General features: G+C 42.5%; 1 protein-coding gene across 1 annotated transcript; it reads right to left on the bottom strand.

Moving 5' to 3' along the window:
• Positions 1–2365: 2365 nt before the first annotated feature.
• Positions 2366–15841, bottom strand: LOC311059623 (G protein-activated inward rectifier potassium channel 1-like; the record flags this gene model as incomplete). Its single annotated transcript, XM_084077628.1, has 4 exons — positions 2366–3389; positions 3645–3861; positions 14697–14964; positions 15426–15841. The coding sequence occupies 4 exons, from the start codon at positions 15839–15841 to the stop codon at positions 2752–2754; spliced, it is 1539 nt and encodes a 512-aa protein (XP_083933754.1). The 3' UTR covers positions 2366–2751.
• Positions 15842–18140: the final 2299 nt, after the last annotated feature.

Genomic DNA, 18140 nt, shown 5'->3' with positions numbered 1-18140 from the left:
AAGTATCTTTCAAAAGCTATAAATTAATAAGCCTATAATCTATTGAAGATGCCCAAGATATCACTGAATCTGATACAGTATGGGTTGTGCATTGTGTGTACTGGCAGTATGCCCAGGTGTTTTCATGAGGGTAAATGCAGTTGTTCTTCCTCATTATGTTTAGCCCTGCAACAAAATAGGCCATTTGACTGTAGATCCCAGTATCGTCTATAGACTTCAACGAGTCAACAAAATTTGACAAAAAAAAGGGAGTAGCTTTTCGGTTTCATACTAGTGATTACAGTTTAAAGCCTTTGTTCTTTGGGTTTTAGCTTTGAAGTTATTGTTTTTTCTTTTACAAATATTGATTTAATAGCCTGGGAATTTAGGAAATGCAATGTTTTAGTAGAGTATTTTAGTGTTTCGCGCTTTATCACCTCTTGAGGAGGAGAAAAAATTGTTGCTTTAGTTTTCAGTTACTCATACCTTCCAGACACCCCAAGAGGCACATGGCTGGTCTTGAGAAATGTGAAAACAACTTTGGTTCTCAACATAAAAAGGTAAATGGTGCGTTTATATAGCCTCCTTTCTCCAAAGCGCTTTACAGTGATTGCACTTATCAATTCAGCAGGCACCAACCTTAACCCATTCATTTCGGGAACGCATCTGTGTCATTTTAGATTTTAGCTATAACCATTATTTTATACTTTGGCTATTCAAAATTAGCAGTTATCATATACAAGCTCAAAGCGCGTCACTGAGCTTGTAGATCTGCAAAAAAAAATTTTATTGTGAAAATGTGTGCAAATCTTTGAATACATATATATTTTAAAGCAAACATTTGTAACTCAAATCTTTGCTTCTGGGGGTTCCTGGAACAAGATATTTTTAGATGGGGGTCCGCGACCAAATGCATATCATTTTGGGGGTTCTTGATATGGAAAAGTTGGAGCACCACTGATATTAGCGACATACTGTTAGGATTTAGAAAACATTTTGGAGTGAATTTTGTGAAATGAAGAACTGTTCCATTCTTGATAACCTTGGGTTCATTTTACTTCCCTCCTGTTGTGGAGAATCTGCATTCCACTAGGGAAGTGCCACTGACTGTAAAATAAGGGTCATGTTTGTACTCTTTTGTGCCGAGTTACATAAGCAATCAAATAACATGTTTTATACTAAAAGAATGACTCATTTGACCTGGGCATTGTCAGACGTGTAATAGCTGGAACATAGACATCCTCACTTACGGTAATACTCCAGAGAGAACTCTGTAGCTACAGACAAGAGAAATGAACTAAGTGCCACGGAGCAGCAGGGCAAGCATCTTAATGATTTATGTCGGCCTTGAGACCGCTAAATTCATTAGCCTCATGCCCATGGCCTTGGGAGAAAATGAAGGCGTCTCATTTGAGAGCTGCTTAGTAAGGAATGCATGGGGATTGTGTGTGTAGTGTCTCAGACCCTTATTGGCTCTGCGACTACAATGCACCTTTAATGGTCTGAGACCGAATCTCACCCGAACCTACCTATTCAATAGTCCTTTTTTACCTTGAAGGCCTTCCGATTGATTGAAAGAGGGAGGGAGAGGGAGTGAGCGAGTGAGTGAGAGAGTGAGAGAGAGAGAGAGAGAGAGAGAGAGAGAGAGAGAGAGAGAGAGAGAGAGAGAGAGAGAGAGAGAGAGAGAGAGATAGAGAGAGAGAGAGACACACACACACACACACACACACACACACACACACACACACACACACACACACACACACACACACACACACACACACACACACACACACACATGGAGAAATAGAGCGCTCTTAAATCAAAAGCGTTAGTCAATATTTGATGGATATTCATGTGAACAAGCAAGGCCAGGCATAAGCTAATTGTGCTATGCTCTGCAGGCATGAAACACCTCTGGGATAAATAACTGACTGACGCAACTTAAATGAAAACGAATCCATAGAAAAGTTGTTGCAGCACGTTGCAATGGTTGCATATAAAATCACAGTTAAAGGGGTATACTTGTGCTTTCACAAGAGATTTATTTTCATATTGCAGTGATTATATATGAAGCATTTGTTATGCCTGAAAAAGCATTAATAAATATGATATATACATCCCCCTGAAGTCAGTGTTCCTGCAATCTTAAACATATATATTCTTTATTCTTTTTAAATATATAAAGCAGTCAAAAATGTACTTTTTTCACCCGTTCATGGTGCAAGTAAATAAGTTATACAGTGGTAGTCGGAAATTCAGTCAAATGTTCAAATAAACGATATAATACATAGTGAATAGATAAATAAATAAGTATAATTCACTTACACACCTGGATTTTCTTGTGATTTCCCACACAACAAAAAAGTTAACTCTTCATCCCAGTAAATAATCTCTTTGTGATTGCAATTTTTGTGTTTAAAGAATGGAAAATGAAATGTCTTGTTAATGATAGGGTAATTTTAGGTGCTTTTCTAGAGAATAGAAGTATGTGAATACAAGAGCAAAGTGTTAGTGGGGCACAGATGGTGATCTGTCAAAGAATTACTCACAGCATGAGTGGACGGATGGCTTGTGGACGTTGCCATTGGTAATGGATAACTTTGTAGAAAGCCGTTCACACAATTAAATGTATTGGGCAAGAAAAGCTGTTTGAAAAGAGATAAAAATAGTTCACAGTAGTCTCCATTAACATTGAAAACGTACAATGCCCATCAAGCTTGATTCCAAACCTCAGAATTGTTCTTAAGTATCAATTATAGTCACCAAGAGTCAACGGTCGGCGTTCATTCTGCGCAACTTTGCAGGCAGGTTGTCCTCTGGCCGACCTCCAGCCAAGGGGATCTGGACTGGGGTTGGGTTCAGAACTGAAGGTAGTCTATGTCTCTCCACCTCCGCCTCCCCAGAGTCTACATCCAGGGCCAACAGCTGGACCTGCTCCTCTGGTTCCCCGTGCCCACTAACGGGGATGGAGCTGGACCTGAGCCTCTGAAGCCTCAGTGGCAGGTCCCCTGTGCTGGAAGCCTTTGGCCCCGGCCCCCTCCGAAAGTGCTCCTCCTTGACGGAGTTCATGCGCTGCAGTTTGCTCGGAAGCCTGGACACGCGGTCCTCTGTGTGGTCAATGCAGTCCGCCGACGGCAGCCTTTCCCTGCGGCCCGCGCGGCCCTCGTTGCCCAGGGGAGGAGACGCGGAGGTAGGTATGGCAGCCAGCGGAGGGTTGGGCGACGTCAGGGCCGAGTTTTCCTCCTGCTCTTTGACGCTGTATGGAGGCGTGTTGACCTCAAAGGTGTTGTGGAACTGGGAGTAATCGACCCTGAAGAAACCCTCTTCCAGAGACATGACGGGCAGGAAGCGGTGGCCCCAAAGAACTTCATCTTCAGTGTAAGACGTGCGGGCTTGGCATGTCATACCTAGATGGAGGTTAAATCAGAATTTAACAGGATGTTATGGATATGCAGGAACGAAAACAAACATGAGAAAACACAGGAGGGAATCATTACGGAGAGAACCATATGAATGAAATAAAGTAAAAAAGAGAGAAGGGCTAGTGTTAAAATCGTATTACATATTACTGAGGATCGTGCTACACCACTGGCCAAAAATAAAAGTCTAGAAAAACAAAAGCTTATTTAAATATTACATGAGTTTTTTTAAATTATTCTAACCAGTTGTCTCGACGATTCCCTCCAGGATGACGACAATCTCAAACTGCTCATTCATGAGCGAGCGCTGTGACAGGTCAAAGAACGGACTCTTGGTGTTGATCTCGTGGCAGATGGTGAGGGGCGACACGAGGAAGAGCTGGTCCGCCCCCGTCCCAAAGCCCACGTCCAGCTCACACTGGTCCAAGGGCAGGAACTCACCCTCTGGGGTCTGGCGGGACTGGAGGACAACAACACCACAAATCAATCAACAATTGACAGGCAGAGTCGCACAAGCAGCAGAAGGCAGCAGTGCGTGTCTTGCTCATGGACATGAGTCAGGACATCCTACTGCTGTGTAATCCCACTATAAAATCCTACAATCGTACTATAAGTATAAATCCCAATCCCTGCAATTGTACTATAAAATCCTACAATCCTACCCTCCTACTATAAATTCCTACTATCCTAAGATAAAATGAAGAAAACAGTCCTGTCTGTCCTCATCCATTTTTCTCCTCAGTGCCTTCACCAATCTATCTGAACCCGATTTGATTTGATCTGATTTATTAGACGTCATGGATAAAAGAAAAACACATTACATATTTCTCAGGGAAACGTCAAGGATATAAACACAATAAAGTCAGTGACTTATTTCCATTGTGGTCTTTGGTCTGAGACAAACAAAACATTACAACATAAAACAGGAATTGTAACAATAAATAAAACAATCTAGAACTATAATACTAAACACGGATTACGGCATCAATAAAATATCTAATAATAAATAGAAGTGGCAAAACTTATTCAGCAGCATTTTATAAAAGCCATGCTTTGACCGACATTGGCATGTTCAGGGAGTAAGGAAGCAGTTTTTTCACTTTTCCTAAATTTAAGCTGTTGCAAGAATCAAGATAATCAAGGGGGGTTTATTTGTCACTCAGTCACAGCCACAAACAGTGAAATGTTGGTGGGACATGGCCTGCAAGACTGTGCAACAATAGCAATAGAATATAAAAACAAATTAAAATAAATAAGAATAGTGTTGGACTGTAATACAATAAATAAATGAAATATAGATTAAAAACAATAGTTGCAACAGGGAATGTGCAATGGGGACTTTAGTGAACACTATCTCAATGGAGATGGTGGGAGGGACTCACATGAGCAGTGCCAGGGTTAATTGATTAGCACGGTGTTTATAATTGTGCTCTCCTGTTTATAGCAGCATGCTGGACCTGGGGCTATACACAATGCCAAGGAGAATGCCAGCACAGAGAGATAGAGCTGGTGCAATGGTTAAAGAAACAAAACAAAACAACAACAAAGTCTGCACCGTGTTTGGATGCGCACATCCCTGGGTATGGATATTGCAGAAATATCCCCATATTAACCATGGAATGACAAGAACGTCCACCAAATACAGTGTTTAGATGCTAATATTGATAGGATGCTGCTATATATGGGGACACTTTTATTTAAAACAAGTTATTGTTATTAGCTATTATAGGAGAGCATACGTTTGTAGCACGGGGGACCTTGGATATGACATTATTATAGGCCTATACTGTATGTCAAAGGACTGTTAAAGATCTATTACGTTCCACTTTGTTATTAGATTTCCTTCCACGTGGATTACAACACAGCATATCTCAAGTCACTTACAGAGAAAGTGGACACTATAATGTTTTTTTTTTTGGGGGATACTTTGTGATAATCGTTTTCTGTACGGATGCATCCTCATTCTCAGAACATTATCACTGCTATACTAGCTTGACTGCCAAGACAAGACTCATTAGTTCCTATTGGATCTGTTGAAAAGCTATATTTCCTGAGTGGAAGATGCCATAGTCAGGTAAAATATTGTGCACTCTTTGCTCTTAAATTAAGTTAAGCTATACAGTAATGGGGAAGGCTTGGCGTGGAAGGGAACATTTTAAATTTATAAACCCCTTTCACAAACCCATTTGAATGCCTCTTTATCCTTCAGATATGCAAAAAGACAGGAAGTTATATAAAGTGCTGTTCCAGAAGAAATGAAGCGAATGGCTGTCCGCTGCTCAGAAGATAGTGAAAGGGTTGTGGATATCCTAAGGCTGGAGATAAGCAACCCTGCCACAACCCATGCCAACTTCGACTTTGATCTCTACAAGTCCCGCCGTGTGAGTAAGTGAATCAAATATATTTATATATTTATAAAGTAATACGAAAAATAAATCGAAATCCCCTCAGATAACATCCATTCCAAAATGAACTGGGATGCAAGACGTGGTTACTTTAACCCATTAAGACCTGGAACGCATCTGTCATTTTAGATTTCTTCTTTGGCTATTAAAGAATAGCAGATATACAAGCTCATAGCGCGGCACCGAGTGCCGCGCTATGAGCTTGAGCTATGAGCGCTATGGGCTTGTAGATCTATGAGCTTGTAGATTTGCAAATCTATGAAAATATATATTTTTAAAGGGAACATTTTTGACTGAAATCTTTGCTTCTGGGGGTTCCTGGAACAAAAATATTTTTAGATGGCAGTCCGCGGCCAAATACAAGTTTACAATACAAATTTTGGGGGTCCTTGACATGAAAAAGTTTGAGAACCACTGATATAGAAACTTAGGTTTTTCAGAAAACTGTTTGGATTTAGAAGACATTCTGTAGAATCGGAACCTCAGGCCTTAATGGGTTAACTGGTTCTGCCCGTTGCCTGCTATTCACTTGTATGCAAGGCGGTGCTGCTGCTGCCTTTTCACAGAGCACCCTCTTGGTCCACAGATGGCGAACAGTCTGCGATTCATATTCACAGTGATGTTGAGGACAGAAGGGTGTGACATTTCACAGGAAGAAGGCTTGTCTCTGCGAGCAAAAGCTGTTCCCTCAAGCCCACGCCAAAACTAACGGTCGGCCTGATCATACCGAAACAGTGCTGATTTGATTTCTCCCAGAAGGTCCAGACAGGGTGACATCAGCACCATGTATATTGAGTCTACAGTATATGGCTTTCTATTCCTCCCACTGGATGAGATCTTGAATAAATCTTGGAGATAGGGATATTTTATAATCTGAAAGATGAACAGTATAAAAAATCAATAAGAGAAAATGATAGGGCGAGGGCTGTGCTAATATGAATAAGGAGTGGTGGACAGCAGCGAAGACATTTACTTGAGTACCGTACTTAAGTATTTTTTGGATACTTATGACTTTCACTCCACAACATTTCAAAGATAAATGTTGTTCTTTTGACTCCACTGCAAGTCTAGGAAGAGGAAAAGTACATTAAGCACTTAAGCCCTATTTCAAGTACTAGAGGATTAGAGGACTGGATGGAGGAGGAGATTTCGGACCGCTATTCGGCCCTCACACCTACGTCACAGTATATGCCCGTATATTGGAATGCCCATATATGGGCATATTGGTTGAATCGGCGGTTCAGCACAACTGGATATCCGAACTACTCGACGGCGGGCATCGCACTCCCTCGAGTCCTGCACGCACCGAGTTTGAAGTCGGTCGGTCCTTCATATATGCACATGACAACATATGGGCATAGCGGTCGGATCTGTGGCCCTGAACAACCCGATCTCTGTATCTGTCAGTCCTTGATTGCTGACCTCATCAATGTATGCCCATATATGGGCATGCCCCCTTTTGGGGGGGAGGGGTACGCAATTATTATTATTATTATACAGAAATGCATTGATGTTAAAAATAAAACATACTATGTAATTTGCACTTAATGGAATACTTAGTAGCTTAGTATATTTAAAATCATACTCTTTTGCATACTTAAAGACCTCTGAGACACAGAGTAGACAAAAATGTTACCATATTATAATGAACATTAGTGAGGAATAATTATATGAAGATAGGTTGAAAATGCCTGAAGTTTAATCGTATTTAATCACGTACTCCAGTACTTTAGGTCAAGTACAAAGTTTACTGATAAACTTTCACTTGTAGTTGAGTAATATTTGACGAGGAGTATCAGATCTGTACTTGAGTACTTCGTCCACCACTGTGAGATAGGATAATAGGATAATTGATTCGTTTTTTGGATGGCTTATTTCGGACACAGTTAAAAGACAATGAATACTTAAGATAAACATAATAAAAGTTAAAATTAGAGTAGTAAAAATGTGAAAAAGAAAATACAAATAACTCCAAAGTGCACAAAAAGGGCATAGGAAGAACCCCTTCTTGCTTATATAATTTATCAATCAAAAAAAAAATCTATCTAAGGAAGAGAAAATACCATTGATACAACAACAAAACAGGACAACTTCTTCTGGTCATATAGGATAAGACAGGAAATAAAGTATAGGTACTGTAGGAGCAAGAAAGTTGAGGATAGTGGCCATCTGGCCGATATAGAGAATGTCCTTGGAAGTTGTTGAAGTTAACTACTGCAAAATACCAGTTTTGTCCCTCCATGAACCTCTCTATCTTCAAAGAGAAACTTTTTTATACAGCCAGTCTAACACACCTTCCTCCGAAGAGTGCCCAAGGTGGATTATGGGGATTACGTGCTCCTCAGATCGCCCCATTTGAGAGCGTAACGGCACTACTAATTTTCAGCTGGAGCGTTTTGGTCACGCTATCGTGTTTCAGACTCCTTACATTATCTAGGTTCCAAGGTTCATTATAATGCAATTATCATTCATTTCCTTGCTTCCCTGTGGATGCAAATCTTTAATTAATTCTATATTTGCTGTACATGTTCAGTATCACTTGTGTGACATCTCAACATGTGGAGGTCGCCACGCCTGCTGCAGCCTTTGCCACCTGCGTTATACTGTGTGGTTCTGAGACGGCGTCAGCCTTGTGTTGTTCACGGGTATTGATGCTAAAGAGCCGCTGCCACAAGGGGGAAATTAATGGTCTTTGGAACGGGGCCTGATACGAAGGGAATGCTTCATTTACCAAGCCACCTGAGATTTAGCTTGAGTGAAAGCAGGCCCTTTGAAGGGTGATTCACTTCCGTGTGTGTGTGTGTGTGTGTGTGTGTGTGTGTGTGTGTGTGTGTGTGTGTGTGTGTGTGTGTGTGTGTGTGTGTGTGTGTGTGTGTGTGTGTGTGTGTGTGTGTTGTGCGACAGAGAGACAGAGGAGAATAGAATGACACAGAGAAAGAAAGGGAGGGGGAGGGAGAAAGACAGTGAGCTAGGACAAGAGACCGGGACATGGGATGTTCATGTGCATGTGATCCCATTCTCTCAACAGCACCCCCAAATAACGATAGCCTCTGGCTGTAGGCCCCTATTGAGAAATGTCAAGTTTGTAGATCTGCTAGTTCAGTCAGATAACTCACAAATACATTGAGACCAATAATAGCTTGAGAACATTTTATTTATAGAATGTAAATACAGGTGTGAATATTATATTTGGGACAATCATTTAAGAGCAGGGAGATATACATCTATAACATCAATATAATATTCACACTTGTATTTACATTTTTATAAACAAAATGTTCTCAAAGAAAAATCCAAAGAAAATCAGGTGAGCTTACAGTATATAGTCAATTTGGTCAGCTGCTTGACACGTCACATTCAATACATCTCACACATCGTGCTGCACATGCGTATAAACCTCTCGAGTATATCTGCCTGAACTAGCTTGCAGGCTACGCATAATTAATTTTTGAGAAGAACTAATGAGTTTTTTATATATAATATTTATGTATTGTTATCATATATTTTGTTCCCTATACATTCCAACTTGACCCCCTGGTAGCCCCCGGCAGTCCCCCTGAGGGCTGTGGCACCTACTTTGAAAACCACTGTTCCAATCATGCTCTCTCTCTCTCTCTCTCTCTCTCACACACACACACACACACACACACACACACACACACACACACACACACACACACACACACAGGGAGACAGAGAGCACAGACCGTCTCTCTCATTTCTATTCCTCTGCGCCTCCTCTAAAAGTCAGACCCTGGCAGATGTGTGGGTCGTGCGGGAACGTCTGCATGCCTGTCTTGTCTGTCTTGCCTGTCTTGTCTGCCTTGCCTGTCTTGTCTTGTCTGTCTTGTATGTCTCGTCTTGTCCTGTCTGTCCCTCCACCTGTGCTGTCCACCATCGATCTCTCCCTGCGATGCTCCCGTCCCACGGAGAAGAGCTTCTGACAACACTGACATGTACTCTCCCATTGTCAGGGTTCCCCGCTTTGTCTCCTCCTTTTACTAGTCCAGAGGTTCTCAAACTTGTTTTAATTTCAAGGACCCCCATAACTCTCAGAGAGAGTTACAGAGCTGGTAGGGTCCATTTGGAACCCCCTCAAGGAACCCTGAAGGGCCCTGGACCCCATGTTGAGAACCACTACAGTGGTCTCACACTCACTTATCCCCCTCATGAATTAGACTTTAGTTTTATCTTCTAATCTAGTTTACATGCCCAGTCTGTTCTGTGCATGTAATAATACTGTGGGCGAATGATAAACATTCCGCAAAAATAGCAGATATACAAGCCCACAACTCGTGAAGAGATTTGGTGTAGAAGGAAAAAAGGAGGAGGGGCAAGTACCAACTAAGTTGTAGTTTCTGCTGATGAACTAAGCAATGATATGCATACTGTATATGTACAGCGAATACACACCAGCTGTATTGGTGTGCTTTGCTGTCCCTTTTTCCTGTTCTTCCAATGTCAAAACAAAATGAGCAAAGAGAAGTTTGCTTGTTTGCTCCAACAAACAAGTGAAGGCAGTATTTTTGCATAATAAAAATGATATTGCATTGTAAACAATATGAGTATTGATTAAGAAAAACTATGATTTTTAACACTGAAAAGAGCTACAGCACCCTGACCAATACACAACCCATCATTCCTATAACCCAGACTTTTGATTTGCAGTTGCCCTGTTGCAGTGCTTTACACAGCTCTGTCATTAGGATTTACTGCAACATGCATCATTTTCTCCTGCCAACTGTGTAGCCTGGCAGTGACCTTGAGTTGTGTGTTATGTGAATAGAAGCACTGTCCTGGCTCCCCCAGTGGAAGTACAGTAGTAGTGGGTGATACTGTATAATGCACTACTGTATAGTGCCGTTACATTGACTTTGCAGTCTATCACTGCAGTGGCATGGGAATAACACCACATCAATGGGACATGTAAATTGGATTACAGTACACCTTCCAACGCAGAAACGCCATGATCGAAATCCTTTCCCCTGCATTAACACTGCGCTAGGGCTGCAGTCTGTTCTATTTTAAATGTTAATGTACTAGCCTGGATGCTGTACATGAATTGAATTTCTGCTAGTTGTCAGATAATTGTACGCCTCAGGTATCAGATGATTTATCATTTTAACTTTTCCAAAAGTTCCTATCCAACAGGGAAGAAACATAATTGTATGAATGTGATATTAATGCAGTAAGTAATATACACCATAAGTGGGACTTATGCCGTGACAACTGTGATGTGCGTATGTCTGTTAACTTGTAGACACATGACAATGTCTGATCAAGAATTAACATTACCAGGATCCGATTTGATGGGGGGACAGCGGGGTCCACGCCTCTGCTTATGCCGTAATATTGTGGCAGCATGGGACAACATCTGACCAAACATTTTACAACGTCCCATTAACCCCGCCCACACTGGAACGCGGAAGTGCCGCTGTCAAACCCAACACATACAGCGGGTGACGACTCCGCTAAAAACCTGTTAAAACGACGGAGGTGCGCTGTTTGAAGTGGACTTCAGCCATACGCATACGTGTTGTCCTTTCCTGGTTTTGCTCACTTCATACTTATTTTATACTTTCACAAATTGTCAAATAAAAATGTGTAGTATCGTCAGTACAATATTACCATCACAATGTCAATATCATCTATTTGGTCAAAATATAGTGATATTTGATTTTGTTCATATGGCCCAGCCCTATCATACTGTGGCCCGAGCTTCATAATGTCATACAGGGAGCTCTCCGGTAAGTTCCACCCGCATGTGTAATGTACAGCACATTTTGCGGCCCTGTCACTTTAGATGATCACGCCACTCCTCAGAGAGGATGAAATCACTTCAAAGATGCTTGTCACAACAAGGCACAATTGTCCATTGGACAGGGACCGTCAGAACAAAGAAAAACTGATTCACTTGTGTGAAAAATATGTTTGCTGCAGGCATCTTTGTCTGCAAATGCAGAATCAGGTATAATAGCTTCCATGATGCGGACAAAAAATTGTGCTTTTTCTACATGGGATTGAATGAACCTGGGGAAAAAAGATCCTGCATGCTTATAAATAGACTTGCTGTTTAAGTAGCTTTGTAAGCCATGGGTTCTGGACAGGGAATATATATATTATTAAGGGGTCTATTTAAGGGGGGTTAAATGTGCTATACAAATAAACTTGCCTTGCCTTTTAACAGCACTAGTTAAGATTGTGGGGCTCTAAGGATGACAGTCCAAACCACTTTGACCTGGATGGGTGTAAGGTGCAGCACGGCCTCCAGGTGCCGCAAGCACAGCTTTTAGACTCTTTAGCCAGACTCATCATATTTTTTAAGATGAACCCTTGCCATCCTCACCTGTTTTCTATTTTAGTTTTGTGGCCTTCCTCTTACCTGGCAGCTCTATCTTCAGCATCCTTCTCCCATTATCTCTCAATGTACCCCTCATTCCTCCTTTTCACATGTCCAAACCATCTCAGAGTGCCTTGTCACTCCTAATGAGAATCGTAGCATCCCTAATTCCGCCACCTCCAGCTCCGCCTGTCAATCAGAGCTTCGCTCTGATCGACAGACAGGTCGGGTTAGCCAACCAGGGAATAATACTGGGCTGTCTTAGCGGCACAAACATGACGTGACACTCTGACATTCCGTGAAGCCGACGGTTTGGGCATTGGAAGCCAATGCATACTCTCCGAACGCATATCATTTCTGCCTCTTTCTCAGGCCTCTGAATTGCCGTGAGGTCAAATGAGACACACACCAAGTTTGAGACCGAACTAGGGATGTTAACAATGAATCTATAATAGATGAATTGCCGTTTTATCAATACAATTTATATTTTTTGTTTTGTTTTGTTTTTAGTTTTTGTGGCAAGTGAAAGTTACAGGTATGTATTGTGTGTGATATCAAATGTGAGCTTACTATAATCACAGTAATCCTTAATCATATTCAAGGGCTTTTGGAGAGAAATGAGACAGACTCCATAGGGCACTGCAGAGGGGAGGTGTGTGCGCGTGTGTGTCCAGCTGATGCTCGTTGACGCTTGTTAATGTTATATACATCAAGGCAATTATGTTTCTGGCGGTTTCGGACAATAAAAAAACGCCTCAATCAATTAATCAATTGACAAGGTTTCATTTGGATAAATTGCATCCCTAGACCAAACAGTCGGACACTGAACAGAGTTATGCCAGGGACAGATTTTGTGTGACACACAGACACAGAGATTCCTGTATGATGAGACAATGGTGGTCGGTTCAAATCACTTTCGTCCACTTGAGTGCAAGGAGCAGCACAGCCTCTAGATGCTTAGACTCTAAAGTCTTGTTTTTGTGGGGCTTTATGTTCCTCTTTGCTTTTATGCTGAGGCAGCACAGCACAGCTGTCTCATACATAAGAGGAATTTTACAACTTTGGAAATATCCATATCGACTATAATGGGTATACTTTGTAAAACTGTATTTCACTTTCCACTGACAGCCAACCAGATTAATGACATTTGTATCTTTATAGAAGTGTAGCCACATGAAATATAGTCCTTTTTTCCTTGTGTCCTGCTCAATAGAGGATAACTTGGTATGTACCTTTCAGTCAATAAGACAGATTTCCCTATCTACCGTCCCTCGGGGGACAATATATCCGATCAACAGACAAATGGTACAGGAGCTGGAGTTATATGGCCCATTGAATGCCATTCTGCTGACCGGTGGACAGCATTTGTGATGACATCCACTTTACTTGAAAACACACTCAGCAGATCAGAAATTGGATGAGGGAAGGAGGGAAAGCAAGAGAGAAACAAGGAAAGGAAAAGAAAAAAGATAAATGGGCAGTTTGATTGTCCATCACGTGTTTCGACTAGAGTCTGGCATTGAGCTATTTGGTGCAGGAGACGTATCTTAATGAGTGTCGCTCATTAAAATACACTGCAACCTAAATTATAGATCCCTCCCCCTCCCCCCAGTTAAAACTGCAGCCTTTCCACAAATTCAACTTGGTCACTAAGATGAAATTGGTCAAATTGTGGAAACACTAAAGACACCCTAGTGTCCCCCGGGGAATTCAGTCAATTGTGGTGATGAATGGAAATTCAATGCATGAGTTGGAAAACACTCATAAAACATAATGAGTAATGTTAAAACAAGTTAAGTGAATGTCAGTTAATCCTCCCTCATATTGCTCATATGAACTGAACCGTGTTCTGGCCATAACCTTGGTGGTGTGTAGCCTACTAAAATGACATTGTGCTTTTCGTCTCCGGCAAAGGTGGGGAGAGGGGGACAATACTTTATTCGCACCTTTGCATATAGCCCAACGTTGCTGCTTGTCGTGTGTTTTGGGGGCATGCAGCCAGTGGTGTAACGTAACGAAGTACATTTACTCAAGTACTGTACTTAAGTACAATTTTGAGGTATTGTATTACTTTACTGGAGTATTTCCTGTTTTCAGCACTTTTACTTCTACTCCACTACATCTCAGAGGCAAATATTATATTATATTTTGATTATTATGACAAAACATACATTACCCACTTCAGCCATACATTTCGGCCATTTGAAAATAGCCGATCTACAAGCTCACAATTGTGAGGTATTGTGAGGTACTCACAATTGTGAGCTTGTAGATCTGCTATTTTCAAAAGATTTTGTGTACATTTTATACATTTGAAACCTTGTGCAATGGGACATTCTGCATAATGAGTACTTACTACTTTTGGTACTTTAGGTACATTTTGATACCAATACTTTTGTACTTTTACTCACATAGCCTACATTTTGAATACTGTCTACATTACTTGGACCAAAGTATTTCTACATTGCAGTGTTGATACTTTTACTTAAGTAAAAAAAAAGAAGAAAAATAAGTGAGTACTGTTTTCCACCACTGCATGCAGCAGCTTACCTTAATGAGCTTGCACCTGATCTGAGCGGACACCATGTGGCTGTTCCGCAGGTTCCCCACGCGGAACATGAGGCACAGCCTCCCGTCCCGCTGCGAGATGACCGCGTCCTGGCTGAACATCAGCGTCTCGGCGCGCTTCTTAGGCTGCGACATCTTGATGAACATGCAGCCGATGAGGAAGGCGTCCACGATGGAGCCCAGCAGCGACTGGAAGAGGAACAGGATGATGCCCTCGGGGCACTTCTCCGTGATGTAGCGGTAGCCGTACCTAGGGATGGGACGATGATCGTTATTAGCGTTTATCGTGATGGAAAAAGTCTCACAATAATCGTATCGCGGAGATTCTAAGAAATGAGATTGTCCTCCATCATACACTAGGACGAATTAGCTTTTGTTGAGCTGCAACTTCCAAAAAATGGCAGATCTACAAGCTCACAACATGTTGTGTTGCAACGTGTTGTGAGCTTGTAGATCGGCTATTTTTGTCAAATGTTCCCCCCAAAATAGGGATGTTGGGGGTTCAAGTAGTTCACAAAAGTGGCATTTAAAGTTTTAACCATATTTTGATCATCGCAACTGTTTTGCCACAACAACCGTGCCGACATTAAACAGTAAACCCGAACCAAACCCGCACCCTAACCCTAACCGCACGCGGATGCCACATAGTCGGAGAAAAGGTCTGTCGGATTAACGCATGCCTCCCGATCGTCCCACCCCTAGAGCCCGTACCCGATGGTCGCCTCCGTCTCGATGAAGAACAGGAACGCCGAGGGGAAGTTGTACACGTTGGCGACGCACGGCGTGTACGACGGGTCGTGGCCCGGCGCGTGGCTCAGGTCGCCGCGGATCGCGGCGATGATCCACCACATGGACGCCATGACCAGCCACGCCACCGTGTAGGTGAGGATGAAGATGAGCAGGTTCCAGCGCCACTTGAGGTCCACCAGCGTGGTGAAGAGGTCGGAGAGGTAGCGGCTCGTCTCTCCCACCACGTTGCCGTGCTGGACGTTGCAGCGGCCGTTCTTCTCCACGAAGCGCTGCCTCTTCTTCCGCACGGCGGGCGCGGAGGAGAAGGTCGTGCCCTGGTGCGTGTTCACCACCTGGTTGTAGTCCTCGCCGAATTTCCTCCGTATTGTAGCAGACATGATCAGTGATTGTGTGCAGCCAGCCCCCCCCCCACCCGTCCCAAATATGCTCTATATAGCCTTCTTTACGCAAGTTTGGTACTACTACTCCTCCCGTCCAAACAGTGCAGCAGGAACATGATCGCACACTGTAATACGCGCGTTCTACGAGATGATGGAGATAGGCTGCCTGCCTCTCTCCCTCTTCATGGATCACTCGCAAGTGATGAGATCTTCTGCGCAATGAAGCTACATGTCTGAACAGGGTCGGCGCGCACTGGAGCGGACCCCCTGCAGACTGCAGTTGTCCTCTGCCAACTTTTAGCTTCAGATTCTTTTTTGAAATATTTTTCTTTTCTTTTTCTCCAACGGAATTATATTAAAAAAAATCTTGAGCTTTTTTCCTTTTTTTTTTTTTTTTACATCCAACGGAATTATTCAAAAATCCTTAAAAATGGTCATTTGAAATATCCAACAATAACTCCTGTGTCCCGGATAGATCCACTACAGGGTGGAGGAAAGCAGCGCACATCATCATGAAAGGAGTACAGAGAAGCCGGTTGCTTGCCTTGTGCGCGCGTTTGGTGTGTAGGCTACTGTGTGGCTGCCTGGTCAGTGGGCACGGGTTCAAATATGCAGTGTTGCCAGGTTTTATGAGAGAAATAAGTAACCCCTAGGTGCAAAAGAAGCGACTAGGCCACATGAGCAGCTGTGTGAGCTTGTAGATCGGCTATTTTCAAGTCTCTAAGTCTTGGGGAAAAAGTGAAACATTTTGAATGTTTTTAAACAACACATTTGGTTATCCTTTTAGATGGGGGGGGTCCGTGGACAAATACATAGGCCTGTTAATTTGGGGGTCCTTAAAATGAGAACCACCGGTTTAAACTACATTAGGAAATGAGCCCAAAATAACTTTAGAAACAAGCCCCAAATAACCGCAACCGCCAATTTGTACATGCAACTTTACAGAAAAAGAAGCCCAAAGTCGCTTATAATAAGCGGACATGGCAACACTGAGACTGACTCCAAATGAAAGAATTGAGCAGAGCTGCGGCACTGCTGGCAGATGGATGTAGGGATGTAGGGCTGGTTGGGGAGGGGAGCAGGGAAATATGGTTTTGTCCCACCCAATCAGGTATGGGCAGCAGAGCGAATAAACGGTGTAATAGGGAAAACCACAACCGTACTACCTGCCAAGTCAGTCATTTTATTTAGTTCAACGTCCCTGTACTTATTTGCTCTAAATATCTTAACCCGGTGAAAAGAGCTATAAACATACATGTATGTTCTAAGAAAGGACTTGGTCTTGTGGTGCTGCGGCTCCCTCTAGTGTCAACAGAGTGGATGTACACCAAGCCTTCACGTCTTTCATCAGGTTCCTTTCCTTGATAATAGAATTGTCTCATTTCAATATTTATGATTTTTTTTTTCTTCTTTAAATATTGTACATATATTTATTTCAATATTTTGGCATCTCCCCTCATTCGCAAAGTTCTCATGTAAACATTTTCCAGTGAAACTTTGCTCTCAGATATAGGCCTAGAGTTTTTTCACCTAGTTCCTTATAACCTAAAATAACATTACAATTTACAATTCAGGCTTACAAAGTGCAAGGTGTGAGGAAGAGCCATATGGACATGTCAAACAAACGATTCTAGTTGTCTGGCGCATGCTCTGCGGTGAGCGGTCACGGCAGAGCTCTACTGCGACAACACTGACTGTACCCTATGTTATGATCCACCTCATCCACAACTTCCTCACAGACAGACTGCAAGCAGTAAGGGTGGGCCCAACCACATCCCCTATGCTCACCACCAACACCGGTGTGCCACAGGGATGTGTGTTGAGCCCATTCCTGTACATTCTCTACACCAATGACTGCATCAGCAACTCACCCATAACATCATACATAAAATATTCTGACGACACAGCCATCCTCTCACTCCTTTCCGATGGAAATCAATCCACTCTGGACTACCATAACACTGTTTCCGTTTTCACCAAGTGGTGCTCAGACAATCATCTTCAAATTAATGTAAATAAAACAAAGGAACTACTGATCAGCCCCCCCTCCCCCCAGCCCCCCACCATCATAAACACCCAAACAGTTGAAACAGTGGACACTTTTAAATATTTAGGAATCACCCTGGACAATAAACTCTCCTTTGATCAGCACACCACGGACATCCAAAAAAGAAGCCAACAACGCCTGTCAGCCATCCGCAAACTTAAAGGACTATATGTTGCCCCACACCTCCTGCTACTGCTATACCAAAGTATCATTCAACCCATCCTTCTGTACTGCTCTACATGCTTCTTC

This window comes from Gymnoscopelus microlampas (assembly GCF_963454915.1).
Source record: "Gymnoscopelus microlampas genome assembly, chromosome: 14".
Taxonomy (NCBI): domain Eukaryota; kingdom Metazoa; phylum Chordata; class Actinopteri; order Myctophiformes; family Myctophidae; genus Gymnoscopelus; species Gymnoscopelus microlampas.
Note: the sequence above shows the minus strand (reverse complement) of the source record. Positions and strands in the feature narration are given on the sequence as shown.